This window comes from Colletotrichum karsti (assembly GCF_011947395.1).
Source record: "Colletotrichum karsti strain CkLH20 chromosome Unknown Scaffold5, whole genome shotgun sequence".
Taxonomy (NCBI): Eukaryota; Fungi; Ascomycota; class Sordariomycetes; order Glomerellales; family Glomerellaceae; genus Colletotrichum; species Colletotrichum karsti.
In genome coordinates, this window is record NW_024065905.1 from 843,635 (window position 1) to 864,494 (window position 20,860).

Genomic DNA, 20,860 nt, shown 5'->3' on the forward strand with positions numbered 1-20,860 from the left:
GGGTTTCAATGCACTCTGCTCGAAGTGTAAGCTCGTAGCTTTACGCTGCACCTTTCTGGAATACGATGCATCTGGAGATTACGCATGCAACGTAAAATGCGAAGGAGAGGAGATGAAGATCAAGAATGTTTCCGTGATAAGTTCGTATGATCTTGGCATTACAACGACAGCGTTACACACCGAAGCACGGCCCCTGATATTGCCTGCACGCCGGGAGATCCGCGGCGCCAACTTTGGAAACAAGATCGAGAGCCCCAGATTTCCGCGCAGCCCGCGGCTCGCGTGTACCGACCGTGCTCTTCCAAAACAAGGAAATGAGTTGGCAGAGACTCAGAGCTGGACCTCTGTCTTCTCAAATTTTGTGGAGGCCGCTCAGTACTCTTCTACTAACAATGATCTCTTTCTCGGCTTGGAAAAGTGACTCCTGTGAATGTCATGGTGTGACGACGACTGGATGAGGAGATTTCGCTGAAAATAAGGGCCGGCATCAACATTCAGCCATGGTGATGGACAGTAAGGACAAGGGCGGACAATGATGAATTGGACCACAAAGTCGAATCCCACTCAATCATGAGACCATTGTGTTGGTTTTCGGAGGAGAAGATCCTATGTGTAAGTAAATAATCTTGCCGTTAGTCACTTACCCGCTGATGAGTCTGCCAAGGTTTTCAGCTAGTACGGGGCCGATTGTTACGAAGAACGCACATGGCAAAACTTATAAAAGACGCCGTGATTATAGGTTTGCGGGATCCCAAAGCAGTGGAAGCTTTGCACGAGAAGGATTGCAGGTCAACAGAGTCAAATATGAATGATTCTTGTGAGCCCGGTCGGCGGGCCCTCCGAAACGTCCGGCGCCGAAGGATGCCCGCCGCCGGCTATCCCACCGGCCCCGCAAGACGCGGCCTTCACCGGTATATTTGCGATTCTGGAACATGATCAGATCTCGCCATGCTCAAGTCTAAGCCCAACGCGGCTCAGATATCTACGGAATGGTTTTACGATACGCCAATCAGCGATTTCGAATGTCTACATCCTGGCCAATGAAGTCGAACAACTTTCCGCCATTAAAATCCACAGGCAGATGGATGTTTTTCTTGCTACTCAGGATTAGAAGCTACCTGAGATTTGGAGCGCACGCAATGTTTCTTCTGGTGTTGCTCTGCCGCAGACGAGAGAATATTCTTATCTCAGTGATGTCTGAATCAGTTGGTGTTAGGAACGTGTCTGCCACAATTACATGCCCGGCGATGGTGAGTTTGTCTATCCTAACCCCCACATGATCGCAGAAGCACTTCAATCATGTACGGCATCCCCGGCAGCACGGCTTGTGGGCGGACTCGTTGACAAGCCAATCACTCAAGACTTCGGCCGAGAACGAACTGGCAGGCATCAATTGACCGGGCGGGGAGAGTTCACAGTTGGGACGAGTTCTCCAGTGCCGCTGCGACGGTGTTCCCGCCAAGGTGGTGTGGTGGGCGCTGCAGCCTCTGCGACTCGACCATTTGTCCGTCGGCGTTTTCAAGCGCTTTTGCTTGCGGTCTCCATAGATAGTCAGAGGAGTATTCCTAGGAGCCTTTATCAATTGATCATTTACCAGCTGCGATGCGAGACTTACAACGGTGAACCTTCTACCTCGATAATCTGATAAGATCAGAACGAAATCTTCACGCCAGCGTCGGGTAGTCTAACAGTTCAGAATTCGCTCGTATTTGGCCACACAGCTTTGCCAAGCCGTCAGGGATCTTGACAAGACATGCTATTCCCTGTTGACAGAGAGGATTTGGGTGCTTCACAAGGCTCTACGCCGTATCGGAGCATATGCCGCGGCGCTCTCCGCTTCTCTGTTCCTAACTTTCGCGATGGACATTCTGGATGCCTCCAAAGGTCACGACCCGATGCACTCGACCCATATCACATCTCATCCTTCATTGGGTTGTCATCTGATGAGCCGGGCCACGTACCCTTTGAGTTATCGGCATCAAAGACGGAAATGGATTCGCGTCCAATAGATACCCATATTAGAGCAAACGTCGCCCAGTGCCATGGATTTCGATCCTCCAATGGCACCACCCCCGTGAGTCGTGAAAATTTTGATCTTATCAATCTAGGCCCCCGAATCCACATCGCGATCCTTCGGGGCTCTAGCGAGCCACTCAACCAGTCTCCTGTCTGCCTTCATGCGCAGATTGGCCGAAGCCGCCCGAGAACCATGTCGCCTGCCGTCGGTCGACGTTACTTTCCATGGCCAAGACCGTCGTTTGAACTCCTCAACGCGGGATGAGCGTCCGGTAAACTGCGCACTACCATGTGGTGTTCCCACCCGCCATGCAGGCTGCCTCTTGGCGATTCAGGATTCCTTGGAGACTACAAGAACCCATCTTGCTGTCGCATCCATCTCGAATTCGTCGTTGCGACCGACACAACTCATCGATCCGATCGGCCTCCTTGATTCGCCTAGTCGTGTTGTGTTGACACGCTCGCCATCATGGGGCTCCCGACTTCGAACCAAGCCGCTGGCACCCCAGAGATTGCCTCGGAGGATCCCGCCCCCCGCCAGGTCGACGACAAGGACCCCGAAATCGTCGACGAGAAGCCCGACTCCGGCTCCGATATCGACCCCAACACCGGTGGTCTCGCCGGTATCGAGAAGATTGAGGCGTTGACCCAGACATGGACCAAGCCATGGCTTATTGTGGCCTACGTCTTGTATGCAGCATCATAGACGAAAATCGCATCGAGTAACTAACATCAGCACAGCATCTGGCTTGTCTTCTTCACAGACTCCCTCCAGCAACAAATTGCCAGCTCCCTGCTGCCATATGCCGTCAGCAACTTCGGTCTTCACGGGTTGATGGCGGCAACCGGAATCATCTCCAACATTGTGGCAGGAGTCAGCAAGCTGCCGCTCGCGCGCGTCATCGACGTGATCGGTAGAACGCAAGGCCTCTGCATCATGTTGGGATGTGTCGTTATTTGTGCGTTTCATGAATTGTGGTTTTATTGCTCCAGAACTAATGACTTCTTCCAGCCCTGGTTCTTATGGCTACCTGCAACAATGTCGAAACATACGCCGCGGGCCAGACTTTCTTCTGGACCGGTATGAACGGAATCGGCTACGTGCTCAACATCTTCATGGCCGACACCTCGACGCTCAAGAACCGAATGATTCTTTTCGGCTTCACCTCGACTCCCTACGTCTCGAACACCTTCGCCGGACCCGCCGCCGCCCAGGCGTTCCTCGACGGCAGCAACTGGAGATGGGGATACGGCGCCTTCACCATCATCATCCCGGTCATTTGTGCGCCCCTCATTATCATCTTCACGCTCCAATTGAACCGAGCGAAGAAGTTGGGTCTTTACGTGAAGCCTCAGAGCAACCGCACGTTCTGGGAATCCGCTAAATACTGGGTTATCGAGTTCGACGTTGCCGGAATCCTCATTCTGGTCGCAGGATTCTCCCTGCTTCTTCTGCCATTCAGCATCGCAGGCTATCAAGCTCACAAGTGGTCCGAGCCCAGAATCATCGTCATGATCATTTTGGGCGGCCTTTTGCTGATTGCCTTCCCCTTTTACGAGAAGCACCTTGCTCCTAAGACCTTTATTCCCTGGGAGCTGTTCTCAAACAGAACGGTTCTTGCTGCATGCCTTCTGGGCGGAAACATGTGGATTAGCTTCTAGTAAGTCCCTCTGCCTCCTAAGCTGTTATTCGCAGTGTCTAACTATTCCAAGTTGCTACAAGGTCCAATTTTCGTCTTATCTGCAGGTTGTTTACGATCTCAGCGTTTCAAGGGCCGGCTTCATCACGAACATCTACAACATTGTTTCTTGCGCCTGGGCTGTCCCGGTCGGCCTGTGAGTGACACTTCTTGATACCGGTTTTCAACCCTAGAACACTAGCCACTAACGTTTGTGACTTACAGTCTTATGCGGTACAGCGACCGATACAAGTGGCTCGGCCTTGCCTCGATTCCCCTCCAAATGCTTTCAACTGGTCTGATGATCAAATTCCGCATGCCCGACACCCCTGTCGGCCTTGTCATTATGTGCGAAGTTCTCGGCAGCTTTGCAGGCGGCACCATTGTCATGGTTGAGCAGATTGCCATCATGGCGTCTGTTCCCCATCGTGACGTCGCTGTTGGTCTTGCTCTTCTGGCAATGGTGACCAGCGTCGGTGGCGCAATCGGACAGTCTATTAGCGGCGCCATTTGGACCAACATGATGCCCAGCAAGATGGAGAAATACTTGCCGGAGGAACTGAAGAGCCAAGCCCTCGCCATCTATGGAGATCTTACGACTCAGCTGAGTTACCCGGTGGGAACTCCCGAGAGAGACGCCATCATTCGTGCCTACGGCGAGACCCAAAAGATCATGATCATCGCGTCGTTGGTGGCTCTGGTTGGCTCGATCATTTGGGTTTCCTTGTTGAAGAACCACCGTCTTAGTGACAAGCAGCAGACCAAGGGTCTGGTATTCTAGTCCCAGTTTAGAGATACGAATACGCTTGCAGCGTCTCTCATGATTGATGACGCTTGAGGTGTATTCAGGAAGGTTGAACGGTTTTCTAGATATTTAATAGATGACAAATGGAAGAAATGCCAGGACAGAAATGACATGCAGTATGATATTCGTACATCAATTCCAACTGGAAGACGAGAGACTCTTAGAGCTTCGATCCAAAGTCCGTTCGTGACAAGACTCGTTTATTCTTGTGGTTTACCAAATTGTTGGTAGCAACACGAAATTTCAGATGTGTAATGTCGGTTAGCACGACGATCTAGCAGGTTTATTGGTGTTGTCAATATCATTCTCTAATGAGCAATGTCTACGCAGTGAAACGCCTCATAGTCGCACGTCGTGCATGATCGAGATATTGGCAGAGGTCAAAATCACGCTGGGGGCCATTATCCATGACGCCGTCAGCTTGCAGGGTCTGTCTTTCCGCATACTCTTCGTGGGGCGACCCGTGGACGTGGCGACAAGCTTCCAATGACGAAATCTGTGCATGAAGCCCCGCGAGATGTGCTGACGCTGGCAGATATTCTGCAAAGCTTGACCGGCTCTAGGACGCCCGAAATGATACAGGGACGCGGTAGATCTCCGGACATGTCGCATGGCTTTGAGTCTCTGATGGCTTCAAGAGCCACCCTACCAAAGCTTGTCGATTATGTCCGTGTGGAATTCGCACTGACAAAACTTGACAGTCGGAGTCGATGGCTCTTTGCCAGCAACTAAGAACTTCGCATTCGACTCGCCTGACCTCGTGCTTGATTTTTGCTAGTATTTCGCCAAGAAGAATCTTGAGAGGAAGGAATTCGTTCGCACATAAACACTTAACCGATGCCCAACCATGTTATTGTCCTATAACGCCTTGACGAGAAGCCTGTGCAGGCATCGCCGAGTTTCCACTAAGTCTTGTGATCCCGAAAACCTGGGACACTGCCGGCCCCGAGGTAATTTGCGGAGGGATCCGGGGTAAAAGTGGAACCGGAACACGGAACACGGAGCTCGGGAGGGCAAACACTGCCCAATTTGTCCAGTCGGTCTACCAACCTGTGGACCAAGAGGGCTAATAATTACTCGAAATGATTCCCTGCATGTCTCTACTGCCGAAAAATTGAATTCAGATGATAACTGAGCAAATCCGGGTTATGTTGTTGGTCAATTGGGTCTGGCATCTTGTAGGCCTTCAAGAGCGAAGCCGCATGATATCCGGGCCCGGCCCACCCCCGGGGACTTCGCAGCCAATGTGTGTCTCCGGAATTGCACTGCAGGTGTTCGCGTCCACTGTGACCTCCGCAAAAGAGCCTGAAAGAGGTCGTTTCAACGGCACTAGCCCCCAAGGACAGGCGTGCTCCCCGCCCTGAGTCATGTTTCCTCCAGGTCGTGACCGCTCCGATCATACCAAAGAAGGCAGTCTTTAGCATTCTGAAGGCCGGGGGCTGCTCTTCTCCACGTGGAAACTGCGGAGAGAGCGGGGAGCGTTCACCCACGGGGAAAAGTTGGATGTGCAGTTGCCCCTGGAACCGTTCCAGACGCGACGCAGCTTCTCCAGACTATAAGACTCTCGGATCCCACCCGATGACGGAAGCTTAGAGAGAGGAGACTGCCAGCGGGGAGATACTGTGACTTATCTCGGATCAACAAGGTCTCGTTCGTTGCCATCATCCAGTAGCCCAATATGGCGGACTCCAAGGCCGAAGCGACGGTTCAGCATGACGACAAGCAGCGTTCCGAGCAACTCGAGGATGCAAAGGTCGCGGCCGTGGCGGCATTGCCAACGACGGAGGTGAATGACAAGCTTACCTTCCGCGACTTCTGGGACAACAAACGAGTTTTGGGTTTCTGTCAGTTCATCCGATCGTTTTGCTTTGTGTTATCATGCTAACTCTGAGAACCATCAGGCCTTTTGATTTATCTCTTACCCATAAACTTCGGTTATGAGGTCACAACCATCGGAAAGCTCCTCGCCGTCACACCGTTTGCTCAGCGTTTTGGTCACGAGATCGACGGGAAATGGGTTGTCGCAGCCCGCGACCAACAGATCCTCAATGCCGGCGGTACGATCGGTATCTTCGTCTCAGCATTCGCAACAGGAATCATCAGCGACTTCATCGGCCGAAAGCGAACCATCATCATCGCCTGCTTCATCTGCTGCGGTGGTATCATCCTCCAATACTTCAGCACGACAGTCCTCATGCTCTTTGGCGGCAAGGCCGTAGCAACTTTCGGCTTCGGTTTGGGGCATTCGCTAGGCCCTGTCTTTGTGGCTGAGCTGGCACCTGTCAAGATGCGCGGTGTTTGTCTTGTGTTGGTCAACACCATGATCACCATCGGCCAGTGGCTCAACTCCGTCACGGTCTTGGGAAGCGATCACTACCACAACGACTTGTCTTGGAGAATTCCCCTCATCACCCAACTGATTCCTCCTGGTCTCCTCCTGCTTGGCCTTCCCTTCCTGCCCGAGTCTCCGAGTTGGCTTCTTATCAAGGGCCGACGCGAAGAGGCTGCCAAGTCTTACCGACGATTTAACGGACCCAAATTCGATGTCGATGGTGCCATGGCTGTTGCGACGATTGCCATTGCTAAAGAGCAGGAGGCCAAGAAGGAACAGGAGTCTAGCCGCTGGCTTGATTGCTTCAGGGGCACGAACGGGCGCCGCACTCTCATCATCGTGATGGTCTACCTGTCTCAGCAGGCCATCGGTAAGCATCGTTGTTGTCAAGTTTAGTATTAACGTGGCTAACACTGAAACCGCAGGCGTAAACTTCGTTTCGGGATATCTCACGTTAGTACTGCTTCTGTCTTGCCCGAGATTCAGGCCAGCTAACATCTTGCAGTTACTACTTCCGCCTTGCTGGTGTCAACAACCCTCTGGCCATCGGACAAGCGGCGTATGCTATCCAGTTCGCAGGCAACATGACATCATGGCCGCTCGTTGATCGATACGGACGACGCCCCTTGATCGTCGGCGGTGTCTTCGTCATGACTGCTCTTCTGTTCCTTATTGGTGGTATCAGTACCATTGGCACCCAGACTTCTCTCTCAGCAACTGTCGCTTTCATGGTTATCTGGGGATATTTGTACCAGGCAACTCTTGGTGCCGTTGCGTACTCCGTCGGTGGAGAAACTGCCAGGTAAGTTGCACAGACAACATGTTCCCCCTAAGTTGAAACTTGAACCTAGAACCGGTCGAACGGTTTGACCCTGAAGCCCCGGTGTTGGGTGAGATGGTGATGCCGGGAGACCGGGTTGTGGGCCGCGAGAAACGTGTAGACCCGCCGCAAATTCTGTGACAAGGACTGGCTTGCTAACGAAATGAGGAAAAAAGTGTGCAACTCCGGCAAAAGACCTACAGCATCAACATTATGTCCTCGACCGCAGCGTCTTGCCTTGTTCAGCAGGTGATGCCCTATCTCATCAACACGGATCAGGCCAATTTGGGCGGTAAGGTGTGCTTCATCTTCGCTGGCCTCTCTCTACCAATGTGCGCCTGGCTCTACTTGTACTTCCCCGAGATGAAGGGACGCAACTATGCCGAAATTCAGGAAATGTTCAGCAACAACGTGCCGGCCCGTAAGTTCAAGACTTACGTGTGCGAAGTCAGCGCCGGGGGCCAAGAGGAGAAGAAGCTGCAGGATGAGGCATGAAGGGGCAGCCGGTGGGGGGACGGCGGCAAGATGAGGTAGTCTTTAATGAGTTTTCGCAAAACCTGGAGGCCATAGGGCTCTTGTGATAAGAAGCTTAAATGAGCAAAAAGCAACCAAAGTTAATGAACACATGATAATGTTGGCATCCATTGGTTGACGGCCCCCATTTGCACATTTCGGTTGGCAGTTTCGCGCGGAAATTGACAAGGGACTAATGCAGTGACAATGATTAGCGACGTTTTACATTAAATAAACAACGCAGTGGGCCGGGGTCATGATCGGAAATTAGTGTGATCCTGATGCCCTCACGGAACAGACTGATGTTGTCAAGAGTCGTCCACAGTTTTCTTTTAAGTCGCCGCGCTCCACGATGAGGCGTTCGTCCGGATCTGCACTTTTTTGGGGGCAGAATCGACCATCCGCATCTGATTTTCAAGACACATTGCGAATAAAGCAACGATCAGCCGACCAACATACCAGCACCGATCAACTATGATTTCTCAACGATTCTGGTGCCTCGGCGCCACTCTTTTGGCATCCTGCGCCCAGCTTGTCAGCGCTGACCTGCCCGAGAACGCCGTCGAACTCGATCTCGTCTTCCCTCGCGATGGCGGCAAATATGGCGAGACCTCCAAGGGATACCCCGTCCTTCTCAACATTCAGAACCCTACCGTTGCCTACCACTACGGTTACAACTTCGTCTGGGACATCTACTCAAGAAACAAGAACTCCTACCTTCGCACCGCGGCCCACGGCGCACTTGGTACAGTCATCCTGAACAACACCGAATTCAGCGAAACCACGCACCTCGAGGTTGGCTACACCGGTCACCTTGCCGCCGGCGACTACACCTTCGCCTGGGTCTATGGATTGGGAGCTCAATGCGAGTTCACCGAGCAGCCTACTTACAGCGAATTCAACCTGAACCCCAGAATTGCCAATGGCAGCTTCGAGTTCAGTGTCGAGAGCAGCGGCTCCGAGCCGACATTCACCAAGACCTGCCCGGAAGCCATCGGAAGCATGAGCTACGCCTCCACGACCACTTACAACTCCGAAGCCACCAGCGTCTGCGGTGTCACCGCGACGGCAACCTTCGACTCGGAACCCTGCAAGGCTACTCTCAGCAACGAGCAGGCCACCAGTGTCTACAGCGAGCTCGGTTATGCCGCAGCGACCGGATCTTCCAAGGGTGCCGCTGACTCGAAGATGCCTTCTGCCTCAATTGCGTGGATGACCGGTCTTTTCGCCACTGTCGCCATCTTGGCATAGACGCCACAAGCGACGTTATCGCGCATACTTGAGAGGCGCGCCAACCACGCGATGACTCGCCTCCAGCTGGATGCATCAGACATCACGAGCTGCCCGGTTCGCAGCCCTACAGACACTTGCACTTACTACTTCGGGGGAGGTGTCGAGTGGCGGAGCAAAGACGACATATGCAGATCGCATTCACAGCTCCTTATCATCAGGCTGCGCTGCGCCGCTGTCGGCTTCGATGTCTCGGGTTGCATCACAGAATACAACCTTGATTCTGCCCGCAGCTGCGTCTTATTGCCCTATTGCAGCACGGCATGAATTCCAAAAATAAGCCAGCCATATGCACAACGTGGCCCGGCACGGATCTGGCTCTCCGGGAAGGTTTCTGTATGGCCAGAGGGGGGTTCAAGAGGGGACGGGAAGAGAAACAAGAATCACGATTTGGGTGGGCTGGAAAGACAAAAGAACGCAAAAGATACCCAACCACCGTCGTCCATGTGCAGAGTTGGTTCACTTTAGCCCCCAAAGCTTCAGATCACTGCCATCTTTGGTAGCTCGCATCAGTCTGGAAGGGAGGATAAGCCAATGACACAGGACTTCGGCTGACGTTAGCCATGAATCAAATACAACGGTCGAACAGTATTCGTTGAATTCTCTGCAGGCTCCGATATGTGACAAGCATGTTGCATTTTGATAGTGAACTGTCTGCAGGCATCCTTTTCCGTCTCGGAGGGATGCCGTGAACGCCCAGGCTCCAAGAGTAAGACAAGCTTTGCTGGGCATTTTCGGTATTATTTGAGGCTCCCCGGATCCTAGCCACCATGCAACTGGCCGTTCGCTCGGGCCATCTGTTGTTTGCTTTTCATGCTTGAAGCCGTTTGACATCTGCGACCAGGATCGAGGCCAACAAGCGAAATGGCACATCAGTACCGCCAACACTCCCACAATGCGAGCACAAGCTCCGAAGACACTATTTTTGTCAGCCAGCCAAACAGTCCCTTTATCCAAGGTCCCGACAAGCGACAAAGTCTAGGGTCTTACAAGGCCTACCAGTCTCCCTATGTTTCTGTCCAAGCCGACGACGTGCCTGGCAGCGAGCCTGCCTTGAGCAGCACGAACGAGTCGAGGCGATCCACTCGTTGGAGCAGGATCTCGGACAAGACGCACATTAAGCCGGAGAAGTTTTCCAATTCTGGGACATGGACGTTTGAGATTGCCAGCCTCTGCGTCACCGTCCTCGCCGTCGCTGCCATCATCGGTGTTCTTGCAGCATACGACGGTCGCCCCTTGGCATCATGGAGGTTCCAGATCACCATCAACGCAGTCATCGCCTTGCTCGCTACCGTCGCAACTGCAACTATTGCTGTTGTTCTTTCGAGTGGCCTTAGCCAGTTGAAATGGATTCACTTCAAGACTCGCCGCGAGCCCCTGTCCGATATGGAGGTATTCGACGACGCAAGCCGCGGGACGTGGGGGGCTTTGATGATGCTCTTCAAGCTCAGAGGAGGGTGAGTTGCGATTGGGAATTCTACTTGAATCTCAAGACTGACACTGACTTCTTCTTTCACAGTTTTCTTGGGTCCTTTGGAGCATTCGTTGCCATTCTTACCCTGGCTTTCAGCCCCTTCGCGCAACAAATCGCTACCTTCCATGCTCACACCACCGATTCCACCGAAGGTGCCACAAACTTGCGATCTCAGCAGTACTTGATTGCCTTGAGCAGTCAAACTGCCTCCGAGGGCTTCATCCCGATCCTTCCTTTCAAGGCTGCAGTCTATAATGGCCTCTTCGCCGAGAATGGTAAACCGTGGCTCAGCCTTCCAGTCAACTGCCAGACTGGCAACTGCACCTGGGAGCCCTTTGAGACGTTGGGTGTGTGCAATACTTGTATCGACATGTCAGAGTTCATGACCAGATATTGTGAAGATGGGTCATCAGAAAACATGACTAGCTGCGGTTGGTCTCTTCCGGTTGGCGCCAGACTGAGGACGCATGCCGACGTCTTCAGCATGACGCCGTTATTCCCCGACGGTCTCGGCGACATGTCATACTCAACCATCATGAAACTCGTCTTCATGGGAACTGAGAAGCAGGGCGGCAAGCCTGGTGTTTTGGCTCCTTGGGCACGGCAATGCACCCTCCAGGCATGTGTCCAAACTCTCCAATCCTCGATCAAGAATGGCGAGCTCAACGAGTCCATTATTCATGTCAAGACGAACGACTCGGTTGCGACCGCGACCCAGAACGATCTGCAGCCTATCGTGATCACCGGCGAGAGCGGTAACGAGACGTATCCCATTGACATGAAGGTCATGATGGGTATGCGATCGTGGTTTTCGGACCTCTTCCGCAACGGCTCGGCCTCTCGCAACGAGGAGTTTATCAACAACACAATCTCCACGCCCGACAACGTCATCGTGAATCTCACGGTCGGAATTTCCAGTGGTGAGACGTTTTTCGATACCGATATCGTTCAAGCGTTCTACTGGAACTACTACGAGTACCCCGGTGGCATTGAGATGCTTATGAACGACCTAGCAACCAGCGTCACTGTCAGCTTCCGTTCGTTCAAGGGCACTAACGTCATCGGGCTAGCACATACTATCGAAAGCTACATCCATGTTGAGTGGAGCTTCCTTACATTACCTCTGCTGACCGTCCTCCTCACGGCCGTGTTCCTGAGCGCTGCGATTTACCAGACTTGGCGCTGGAAGACCAGTTTGTGGAAGAGCAGCATCCTTGCAACCTTGGTACACGGGCTAGACAGAGATGCACGAGAAAGGCTAGAAGATCTGGGCGACCTCCGCCAACAGCAGAAGGAGGCCAAGTTGGTGAAGGTGCAGTTGGATGAAGGCGATGGTGGGCTTCTGAAAATGTCCAAGTATGAAGACATTTAAACCGGTTTCAGAAAGACGGAAGAACTCAGGATAACATGTGGACACCAACTACTACATATACGCTCTTTACGATGGTAATGTTAATGATAATGCTTGATAATGCCACCCGAGATATCGTGCTCGAAATAGGACCTTACAAATGCACAATGCCTCGAAAAGTAAAAACCAAAAATGCTTTGCAATGGTGTGGCAGATACACCAAGTACAGCTGCCTATACTATTTACATTCAAGAGAAACGCTTGTCATTCATCATCCAAGCTGGCGACTCAGACGTACTCGGCGCACATCACGTCGCTACCAAGGTCCATTACCTCGGCAATGGTGGCGTTGGGCATGATGCCAACCATCCACAAGTTGTGGTTGAGGGTGGTCTCGTTTCCAGAGTCACCATCGTAGTCGAGAATAGCATCGCTCGGGTAATCCATGCCGTTTTGCTCGAGGTAACTGTCCAGAGGAATATTACGGCCGCCCATGTCAGTGAGACGGGTAGTAAGGTTGGCCTGCTGCCACTCCCACCAGAGACGGTCGAGGTTGGTGTGGTGGAGGAAGAAGAGAGGATCACCGGGGCTGCCGACGACGTCGAGCATCTAAAAGAGAAACGTCAGCTGTGAAAAACTTGCGACATGATGAGAGCGTTAACTTACAGTGCCACCAACAGCAGAGTGGCCAGCGGTGTGGGGGTTGACCTGGTAACACTCGAAGGCCGCAGTGTAGTTCTCGGAAGCGAAGCACTCGTCGATGTATTGCTGCTGGCCGGTCTGGAAGCCGTTGGAGTTGAAAGAGCGGGTTAGGCAGTCGTTGGCGTAGTTGGAGGTGGAGTTGATGTGGAGAGTCAAGTTGACGAAGGGACCGTCAGTGACGCAGTCGCCTCCCTCGCCACCGAAGCCGGTATCAGGATCAAAGACGACGGATTGGTTGAGGGCGTCCATGTCGAGGACCTCGTTCCAGTACGGCTGGCCACCCTCGTAGCCACACTCAGACTGAAGGAGATATTCGTGGACGCGCATGAAGTAGCGGTGCCAGGGGAGGAAGGATCCCTGCGTTGATTATCGGATTAGATCATGTTCCTCGATAATTGCTGTTGGACATTTGGCGGAGAGTCTTACAGTGTTGTGGATAACGTTGGATTGAACAATGTGGGCCCAGTCGAGCTCATCCCACCGGTTGACAGCACCCTCGATGTCCGTCTTCGCAGTAGTGTTCATCAGGCAGAGCTCAGCGTTGATGTAAGACTGCTTCTCGGTGTCTGTCATGTTGTTCCATGCTTTGCGTTGCGTCTTGGTCGTACAGGTCGTATTCCACGATGCCGCCGCGGCCGCGAGGCCAGACGTCGCAAGGACGGTGAGTAAAGAACGAAGAGTGACGGTCATTCTGGCTGAGTTCTAAAGAATGAAAAAGACTGAAAAGACTGAGAAACTAACCAAAAGAGAAGAGAGAATTGAGTTGCTCAAGTTGAAACCAGGAAGCTGCTGCCGCTGATGCTGAGAAGAAGTGTCTAAACTCCATGGCGATCAGACTCAACTTATAAAATTTTCGCTGACTTAGACCAGGCTACTGCACGAAGTCTCTCATTGCCCAAATCACGATGTTCAACATAGGAGATTACTGCTGCAGCTGCGCAATCGGCCAATGCGCCTCGCTTGGCAAACCGCGTCACCCCAGTTAGATTCGGACGAACCTGCGTTTGTAACCCACTTCCCGTCTCGTTCCCCCTTCCAAGCGGAGTCACCACCACAGAACCATGTGGGATGAGGCTTCCATGCTTAAAAGTGCCCCTGACTAAGAGCCAGAATAGAAACAAAACTCTCCACAGATACACGTAACGTATATCCTTCTTATAGGGAGAACTCCCATTTTCTAGCCGTGCACCTGGCATGCGGTGAAAGCGATTACGTTTCTTCGGCTCCGACCGGTGACATCGCGGTCTGCGATGCCGTGGCTTTCTGTGGGGGATCTCGGCTCCTGAAGGCCTCCTGAACGTGAGGCTCAGGTTGGCTGGCTCCCGAATAGTGGTGACCTTGTCTACCAATGCACGGCAGTGAAGAAAGCGCGAAGACATCCACAAGCCACGTCAGTATGGTAGCAGTGAGTAAGCCTAGTGCTCAGCTGCCAGCTTACAACAACGGGGTAGTAAGGTTAAGAGCCTTCAGCCGCTTGATCTCAGCTTAATGCCTCAGAGAACGTGAGATTCTACAGCTCGTCTGAACGAAACAACTTCAACTGTTCACCCGATGTGGGATCCGGAATGCCTTGGGCCTTAGGGAGCGTAGTTTTCGCCATTGACGGCTCTGTTCTGGGCCTTTTTACCAGGATTACCGGCGAAATGGTGCCGGATCATCTTGGCAAAGCTGGGGACCGGAAGCTTACATGATGGCTTGCTGAACGATTCGACATCGGCAGTCAGATCGTCCAATATTTGAGATCTGCATTCAGTAGCTGCAACTTGCGCTTTGATGTTGAACATGCTTCACAAAACCGCAAGACACATCACCATTGAATGCAACAATGGTTGTGCTACACAAAAAGAGCAAATCAAAAAAAGCTGAAGACTCGATCGTTCCAGACCTCTTATTCCAGCGATCATTACATCGTTGAAGGAAACGAACCGTGTACATGGCCGTACTCCGCTGTCGACTTGACTGAACAGCGTTTTCTCTGTCTTCAACTAGCAGGCTTTGTTTACTACCATCGCTTACTGATGCAGTCGAACTTTGCGATGTCAGTGCGGGAGGATACGTCCTGGCTGTTGTTTGAGCCTATTGCTTGTGGCTGAGCAAGTTTTCTGTCTTCGCCGCTTCCGTTCAATGCATCGGTTTTCTAGGTAGATAGGTTTTGCGTCCTGTGAATACTGGATAACGTGAATCAACTCTCTCTATTCTCGATTAGTTGTTTGTTTACCATATGATGGATTTTCTGCATCCCGAAATCCAGATCACGCCACAAGCCGCAGGCTTAGCCAAAGCCGGATCATCGGCATGTGGTAACCACGGTGCTCTAAAGACAACTTCCCCAAATCAATCCTCCAAATTCCAACTAAAGCATCAGGAGTTTGAAATGGTTTTTAAACTTCAAACCGGCAAGATGTATGTGAAGCCACATCCGCAAAGCTTGAGGTCTTTGGGAAACTTGCCGTTGAGTGAAAATGGTCTAGTCCCCTCCACATCGTGGACGGCCGAGACATTTTGCCCCATGGGATTTGAGCTATCTCGTTTCCGTTCATGGAGAAAATGTTTTAGCGCATTGCCATGGCAAAATATGGTATGATCAGTCAGAGAAACACTTTGAAATTCGAACATCGAGGATTCGCATGCCTCATGACTAACACGTGGGCGGAACGCCTTTGGGGTCTGGAATTTAACCAATAGTCTAACTCTGTATGCATTCGTCCACGATGTTCAGTGAAATGTTAGTGTTGATTCTGTTTTCTGGAAAGGCTTGAACTGATTGGTATGAAGTTGATGTTGCGACCAGCTCGTCTGTGGAGGCTAATAGTAAGGTTGGGCAGTACATAAACTTTGAAGTAATCCTCCATGCTGTGGTTACCGACCTCATCTATTCATCATCGAAAGCTTCAGTCACTTCATTCGAACCAAACATGCACCTTACTGCTAGTCTGGCGCTCGCCGCCATCGTTTCTTTGGCATCTGCTGACCACGATTGTTCGGACTCTGCCCCTCCAACATACCCAGAAGCGACTGACTACAACACCGCCTTCATCCCCTTTGCCAACCCTCCATTCCCTTCTATCAAGTCCACACCATCTTTCAGCATCTCCATCACCACAGAATGGAATGTCAACAAGAAGCCGAAGTACATCCGATCCGCCGGAATGGACACCGGTTCGACAGGTGTGATGATAGGCGGTGGCCTACTTGGCTTTTCAGACGCCACTCCACTGGACAAGTCTCGCCCGGGTAATGAGTACCTGTCTTCCAGCGGTCGACTATGGTCTGGCTACTGGATTGACGCCGACGTCACATTCTACATGAAAGAGAAGGACGATAAGGGCAAACGCAAAAGGGTCGTTTCCCACATTCCAATCTTGGCTGTCCAGGAGTCGTGCATCTGCTTCTACTTCAAAGAACATGGCAACTGCCCTGACGACCAAAAGCAAAACATCACCATGTGGCCAAGTGATATTCACTATATTGGTGTCGGCTTTGGAAGAGGCAGCGACGAGCAACCGCAGGCATTGCCTAACAAGGTTGCTTTTGTAAATGTCGGCCACATCAAGGGCGAAGAAGTCGAAGACATCCACCAGGGCTATATCCTTAGCCAGACAGGTGTTCAGGTCGGTCTCACACAGGACAAGGTTGCCGACTTCAAGAAGACCAAGTTGAGCGTCAGGACCGGCTCGACAGCGCCAGATTGGGCGATGGCTGACATGAGCATCCGCATCAACGACTCTCCCTACAACCACGGCAAGGCGTTGTTCGATACCGGCATCCCCCAATCCTACGTCGCCGTATATGACGATATCCAGTCTCATGTGAAAACTGAGGCTTCTCAGTCACTCAAGAACGGACCTCAGGTTTTGGTGCCCGGAAGTGTTGTGGAAGTCCTTATTCCTGATGAAAAGAACCCTATCGCCAACTACACGGTTACTGTCACTAGTAACCCCCAGGGCATGGAACCTCCGGGATACGTCATGGAGAAACCACCTGCGCCTACCTCAACCACCGGACCTTTTATCAACACTGGCAGGATGTTCTACGAAGGCTTTGATGCGATGTTGGACTCTGACTGTGGATGGTTTGGTTTGCGGCAACATTGAGGGGTGGTACAGGTTCTCTAAAGTACTCACTCAATAGCGGCCCAACACCATACTGGGCAGTCGTCCTTTCACACAAGGTCGCTTGATACTAGGCCATCTTAATATCTAATCTTATTTTTTTCATGCTTACATACGAATACATGTAGTGGAAGCTTTCTCTAATGACCCTTTTACTGCGATGTGTGCTTCTTCCGTTCGACATGTCTGCCAAGAATGACAACATAGAAACCGGCACCCAACGTCTCCGACGATATGCAATGTTGAAGGATATTTCTTCTGGTTAGAACTACATGCGGCTAGTCAAGACTCGATCTGTCTGCGCGTCAGATCCACTTCGTCAAGCAAAGATTCCGCTGTAGTGGCTAGTTGACTCGTCAAGTGGGTGTGCCAAGTTATGCGGGAGAGGGCGGCATTTCCGCCGGTGTGTCTACAACGACGGGAACCCCTGGCGGATGTGGCGGGAGGGACCGCCTTCGGGGTATCGGGTCGCCGGGTCGAAGCAGTACCTGAGGAAATTCTGTGGGCGAGAGGAAGCCCCGGCGTAGAATCTAGAATCTAGAAGTGCTACGATGTTCACGGTGACATGGCTGCGTCGCCCAAACATAGTTTTATGATTCATCGACTTGCTGTTACTGAAACTGCTGCCACTGTTGTTTGTCCGTTTTTGACTAGGCTTCTATCGAAAGTGCCTCAAGATTGCCCAACTTCCAAGGGAACGAATCGAATAACACCAGTCTTGGGCAAACAGTTGATATACTCGAAAGATGCCTCGCCTGCCTTGAGCACCGATACCTCATGCCACGTTCGGAACTTCCTGTCGTTCCCGAATCTCTTTGCATGCTTGATGGCTCCAAGATAGATCGCGAGATGAGACCGGTGTCTCTTAGCCCACTCCTCCAAGGTATGTAGGTCCGTGAAAAACCCAGCGCCGCATGTTTCTTTCTTCGTTTTCCCGGAATCGTCTCGGTTGCCAATGTATCTCAGTCCCATAGCCCCGCCTTCCTCCCGGTTCTCCCAGAGGTAGGCCAAGCCGTTCCGCAGTGTTGGTTCGAGGTTCTCTTCGTAAGACTCTGTCTCTTCGGGGCCGCAGTTTTCCCAAAATTGTCCTGAGCGGATATGAACCATGTTATTGTAGTTTTGACCGACCAAATGCTGGCCGAGTCCCTTTGGTGCGATCTTAGGGCGAGTGCTCTGGGCTGCGTCGTCTTTCTCGAAGAGGTCGTGGGCCGAGTCGGGTATACGGTCTCTCGCAGCTCCCCAATATGCGGACAGTTCGTGCTCTGCCGTGCTCGTTTCCGGAAGTTTTGCCAGACCGGGGAGATAATCGAGGCCAGAGTAGTTTGTTTCCAGCCGGGAGATCGGCGTCAGGAAGCTCTCGGTCCACAACCCGATTTGGTGTTTGTCATCAACAGGTAGTCGGGAGTGGATGGAAGAAAGCCCAAGCCGTTGCAGACTGCGCTTGCCTTTGGTTTCATCATCCCAGTAACAAACCCAGATGTTGGTATCCTGCGTGTCGTCCCCATCAAGGTGATTGAAACGTTCATGAGCCAGTGGACGTTCGGCATCGCCATCAATCCAAGTTCGGATGGCATTGACTGCCTCGTCAACACCATTGCTACCAACCAACTTAGTAGAGTGTGGTTGAACGCCAATGTACGCCGTGAAGAGTCGGTTGACGCCTTTTGGCAGGACCAGTTGCCATCGTGGGATCGGAGGCTTATGGTTCTTGGGCTGTCGCAGAGGGTAAGTGCGAATTGGGCAAGCCATCGCAAATATTGATCGCATAAAAACTTGGAATTCGAACTTTGTTAATTTTGTAATTTCTTGAGGTCCTTCGAAACGGAAGGTTGGTCTTATTCGAAATCCAAAGGGCGTAGATGAATGACATGCCCCATGACCGATCACGCAAACCCAATTAGTAACACTTTGTGTCATTGGTCAATGAAACGCCGTGGGACGAATCGTCTCGGAGGCCACTTCTAGCCCCGAATTTTGTTCAGCGACTGTCTCTATGAACGACATTGACCGATGAATGCTGCCAACGATTGACCTGCAGAACACCGGAGAACACGATCTACTCTACTCTGCAATCTTTTCAGCATCTGGGACACACAACGGTATCCCTACTTTTCTGCTTCCATAAAGAGGTTCTTCAATCGTTTGAGATGGAAGAAGACCCAGGGGAAACAGGATTACAAGTGTAAGTTTACTTGCCAAATCTTAGTATAGAGGCTTTCCCCGAGGCTATTTCGATATACGCTATCTGGTAGCTCTCGCGATCTTACATGTACTGACACGTCAATTTAATCCGTTTGTAATCTCCAAAAGATTGTTCACTCAATATCTTGTTGATCCCATCGAGCGCCACAGAAGGCTGTTGTGGGATGAACACAAACTGTCTCATGGCTTCATGGCCTAAATTAGGTCATTAATTTGCTTCAGAGCCTAATACTATGTCAGTGTCAATATTTGGTTTTAATCCGGATAATTCCTTCTCAGATTATGTGGCTGTTGATGGATTAGGCTGAAGATATGTGCGAACTACACGTAGCTATCTACAACTTTGAACAAACATGTCAGCTTGTCAGACTAGAATCATGCATTGATTCAACAAAGGCCCGGTTTCTTTTGCGAAATACCTTCCACAATAAACTTTCCAAAGACTACCAGCTATTTCTGATTGACTGCTTCTGACAAAGACTAGTAACAAAGTGATTCACATCATCGTTGTTCTCAAATCACATACGCCACGCAACAAACGCCCTTTGCTGGTTGTGTACTGGACAGAGAGATGGTAACACTCTTGATGGAGCTGAGTATTTAAAACCTCAAGTCCTTCGTCATTCCAGATATTTCCTCCTCATACTAAAGAAATACAGACTTACAAAGAAATTTCAGACCTCACAACTGTATTCACTCATCTTTAGCAAAGCCCTCGACAACAAGATTTCGATTACGAAAACCCAACCACATCTCATCACTTCAAGCACTGAAGCTCGATCGGCCACTTATTACTGCACATTTGGAGGTAAGTAGCAATGTCTTTTCCCGACCCGAAGACTTACGTTCCCGCCACTGCTCCTTGCAAACGCGGGCCATCTCTTAACGTCCGTATCCCCCAGGAAATTCGATTCGATGCAGAGTTCAAGCGCACCATTGACATCCCAAACCTGAGCCTTGATGACCTCGTTGAAGAAGTCTCCAAGCAACCTCTTCCGCAATACGCTGCCTACTCCCGCGAACTCGCCCAAGTCTCTGGTTTCGCCATGGAACATTCAGGCGACCACGGCAAGATGGATTATCTCCACTGGGAGATGTGCCACGGTTCTCGGCCAGCCGGTCCTTGGGATCTGTGCCCCTGCGAAAACGTCATTTTCGAATTACCTGACCTGGACGAGGAGCCATTGACCATCGAGGAGTTGGAGCAACGAATGTACGGGCCGCAGGAGATGTTTGACGCCTCTTCAAACTATGGCCCAGTCACGGCTGAGATCAGCAGCGCTCTTTTGGAGGACTTCTTCAGCCCGTATCCTGACCTCCCCGAGGGTTTCGCTGAGGACGACACGTCGGTCGCTGCGAATACTAGAAACTCTGCAGCTTTGGACACAAACGTGCATTTACAATTCCCGACTCTGCGGATTCCGACCTCCAACGAAGCTTTGAACCCCGCTGCCCCGTCTTTTCAAATGACTGACATTTCTAACATACTGAGATCTCCGGTGCAGTTCGAACAGCCTGAACAGCAGCATAACGCTGGGCAATAGCCAGAAGCAAATCTGACGCC

At 51.5% G+C, this 20,860-nt stretch overlaps 8 protein-coding genes across 8 annotated transcripts; 6 read left to right on the plus strand and 2 right to left on the minus strand.

Moving 5' to 3' along the window:
- Positions 1 to 2,485: 2,485 nt before the first annotated feature.
- On the plus strand, positions 2,486 to 4,476 carry CkaCkLH20_02260 (siderophore iron transporter mirb; the record flags this gene model as incomplete). Its single annotated transcript, XM_038884979.1, has 5 exons — positions 2,486 to 2,706; positions 2,758 to 2,975; positions 3,029 to 3,677; positions 3,730 to 3,852; positions 3,921 to 4,476. The coding sequence occupies 5 exons, from the start codon at positions 2,486 to 2,488 to the stop codon at positions 4,474 to 4,476; spliced, it is 1,767 nt and encodes a 588-aa protein (XP_038749767.1).
- Positions 4,477 to 6,178: 1,702 nt separating this feature from the next.
- CkaCkLH20_02261 (maltose permease) lies at positions 6,179 to 8,147 on the plus strand (the record flags this gene model as incomplete). The annotated part of the gene is made up of 5 exons (XM_038884980.1): positions 6,179 to 6,344; positions 6,402 to 7,202; positions 7,258 to 7,285; positions 7,338 to 7,634; positions 7,829 to 8,147. The coding sequence occupies 5 exons, from the start codon at positions 6,179 to 6,181 to the stop codon at positions 8,145 to 8,147; spliced, it is 1,611 nt and encodes a 536-aa protein (XP_038749768.1).
- A 492-nt stretch (positions 8,148 to 8,639) lies between these two features.
- Positions 8,640 to 9,416, plus strand: CkaCkLH20_02262 (uncharacterized protein; the record flags this gene model as incomplete). The annotated part of the gene is made up of 1 exon (XM_038884981.1): positions 8,640 to 9,416. The coding sequence occupies one exon, from the start codon at positions 8,640 to 8,642 to the stop codon at positions 9,414 to 9,416; it is 777 nt and encodes a 258-aa protein (XP_038749769.1).
- Positions 9,417 to 10,319: 903 nt separating this feature from the next.
- CkaCkLH20_02263 (uncharacterized protein) lies at positions 10,320 to 12,301 on the plus strand (the record flags this gene model as incomplete). Its single annotated transcript, XM_038884982.1, has 2 exons — positions 10,320 to 10,912; positions 10,975 to 12,301. The coding sequence occupies 2 exons, from the start codon at positions 10,320 to 10,322 to the stop codon at positions 12,299 to 12,301; spliced, it is 1,920 nt and encodes a 639-aa protein (XP_038749770.1).
- A 267-nt stretch (positions 12,302 to 12,568) lies between these two features.
- On the minus strand, positions 12,569 to 13,672 carry CkaCkLH20_02264 (amino acid transporter; the record flags this gene model as incomplete). Its single annotated transcript, XM_038884983.1, has 3 exons — positions 12,569 to 12,889; positions 12,947 to 13,339; positions 13,409 to 13,672. 3 exons carry the CDS (start codon positions 13,670 to 13,672, stop codon positions 12,569 to 12,571), a joined length of 978 nt encoding a protein of 325 aa, XP_038749771.1.
- A 2,225-nt stretch (positions 13,673 to 15,897) lies between these two features.
- On the plus strand, positions 15,898 to 17,076 carry CkaCkLH20_02265 (adhesin aida-i; the record flags this gene model as incomplete). Its single annotated transcript, XM_038884984.1, has 1 exon — positions 15,898 to 17,076. The coding sequence occupies one exon, from the start codon at positions 15,898 to 15,900 to the stop codon at positions 17,074 to 17,076; it is 1,179 nt and encodes a 392-aa protein (XP_038749772.1).
- A 690-nt stretch (positions 17,077 to 17,766) lies between these two features.
- Positions 17,767 to 18,843, minus strand: CkaCkLH20_02266 (uncharacterized protein; the record flags this gene model as incomplete). The annotated part of the gene is made up of 1 exon (XM_038884985.1): positions 17,767 to 18,843. One exon carries the CDS (start codon positions 18,841 to 18,843, stop codon positions 17,767 to 17,769), a length of 1,077 nt encoding a protein of 358 aa, XP_038749773.1.
- A 1,271-nt stretch (positions 18,844 to 20,114) lies between these two features.
- Positions 20,115 to 20,840, plus strand: CkaCkLH20_02267 (uncharacterized protein; the record flags this gene model as incomplete). Its single annotated transcript, XM_038884986.1, has 1 exon — positions 20,115 to 20,840. One exon carries the CDS (start codon positions 20,115 to 20,117, stop codon positions 20,838 to 20,840), a length of 726 nt encoding a protein of 241 aa, XP_038749774.1.
- Between the last annotated feature and the right edge of the window lie 20 nt (positions 20,841 to 20,860).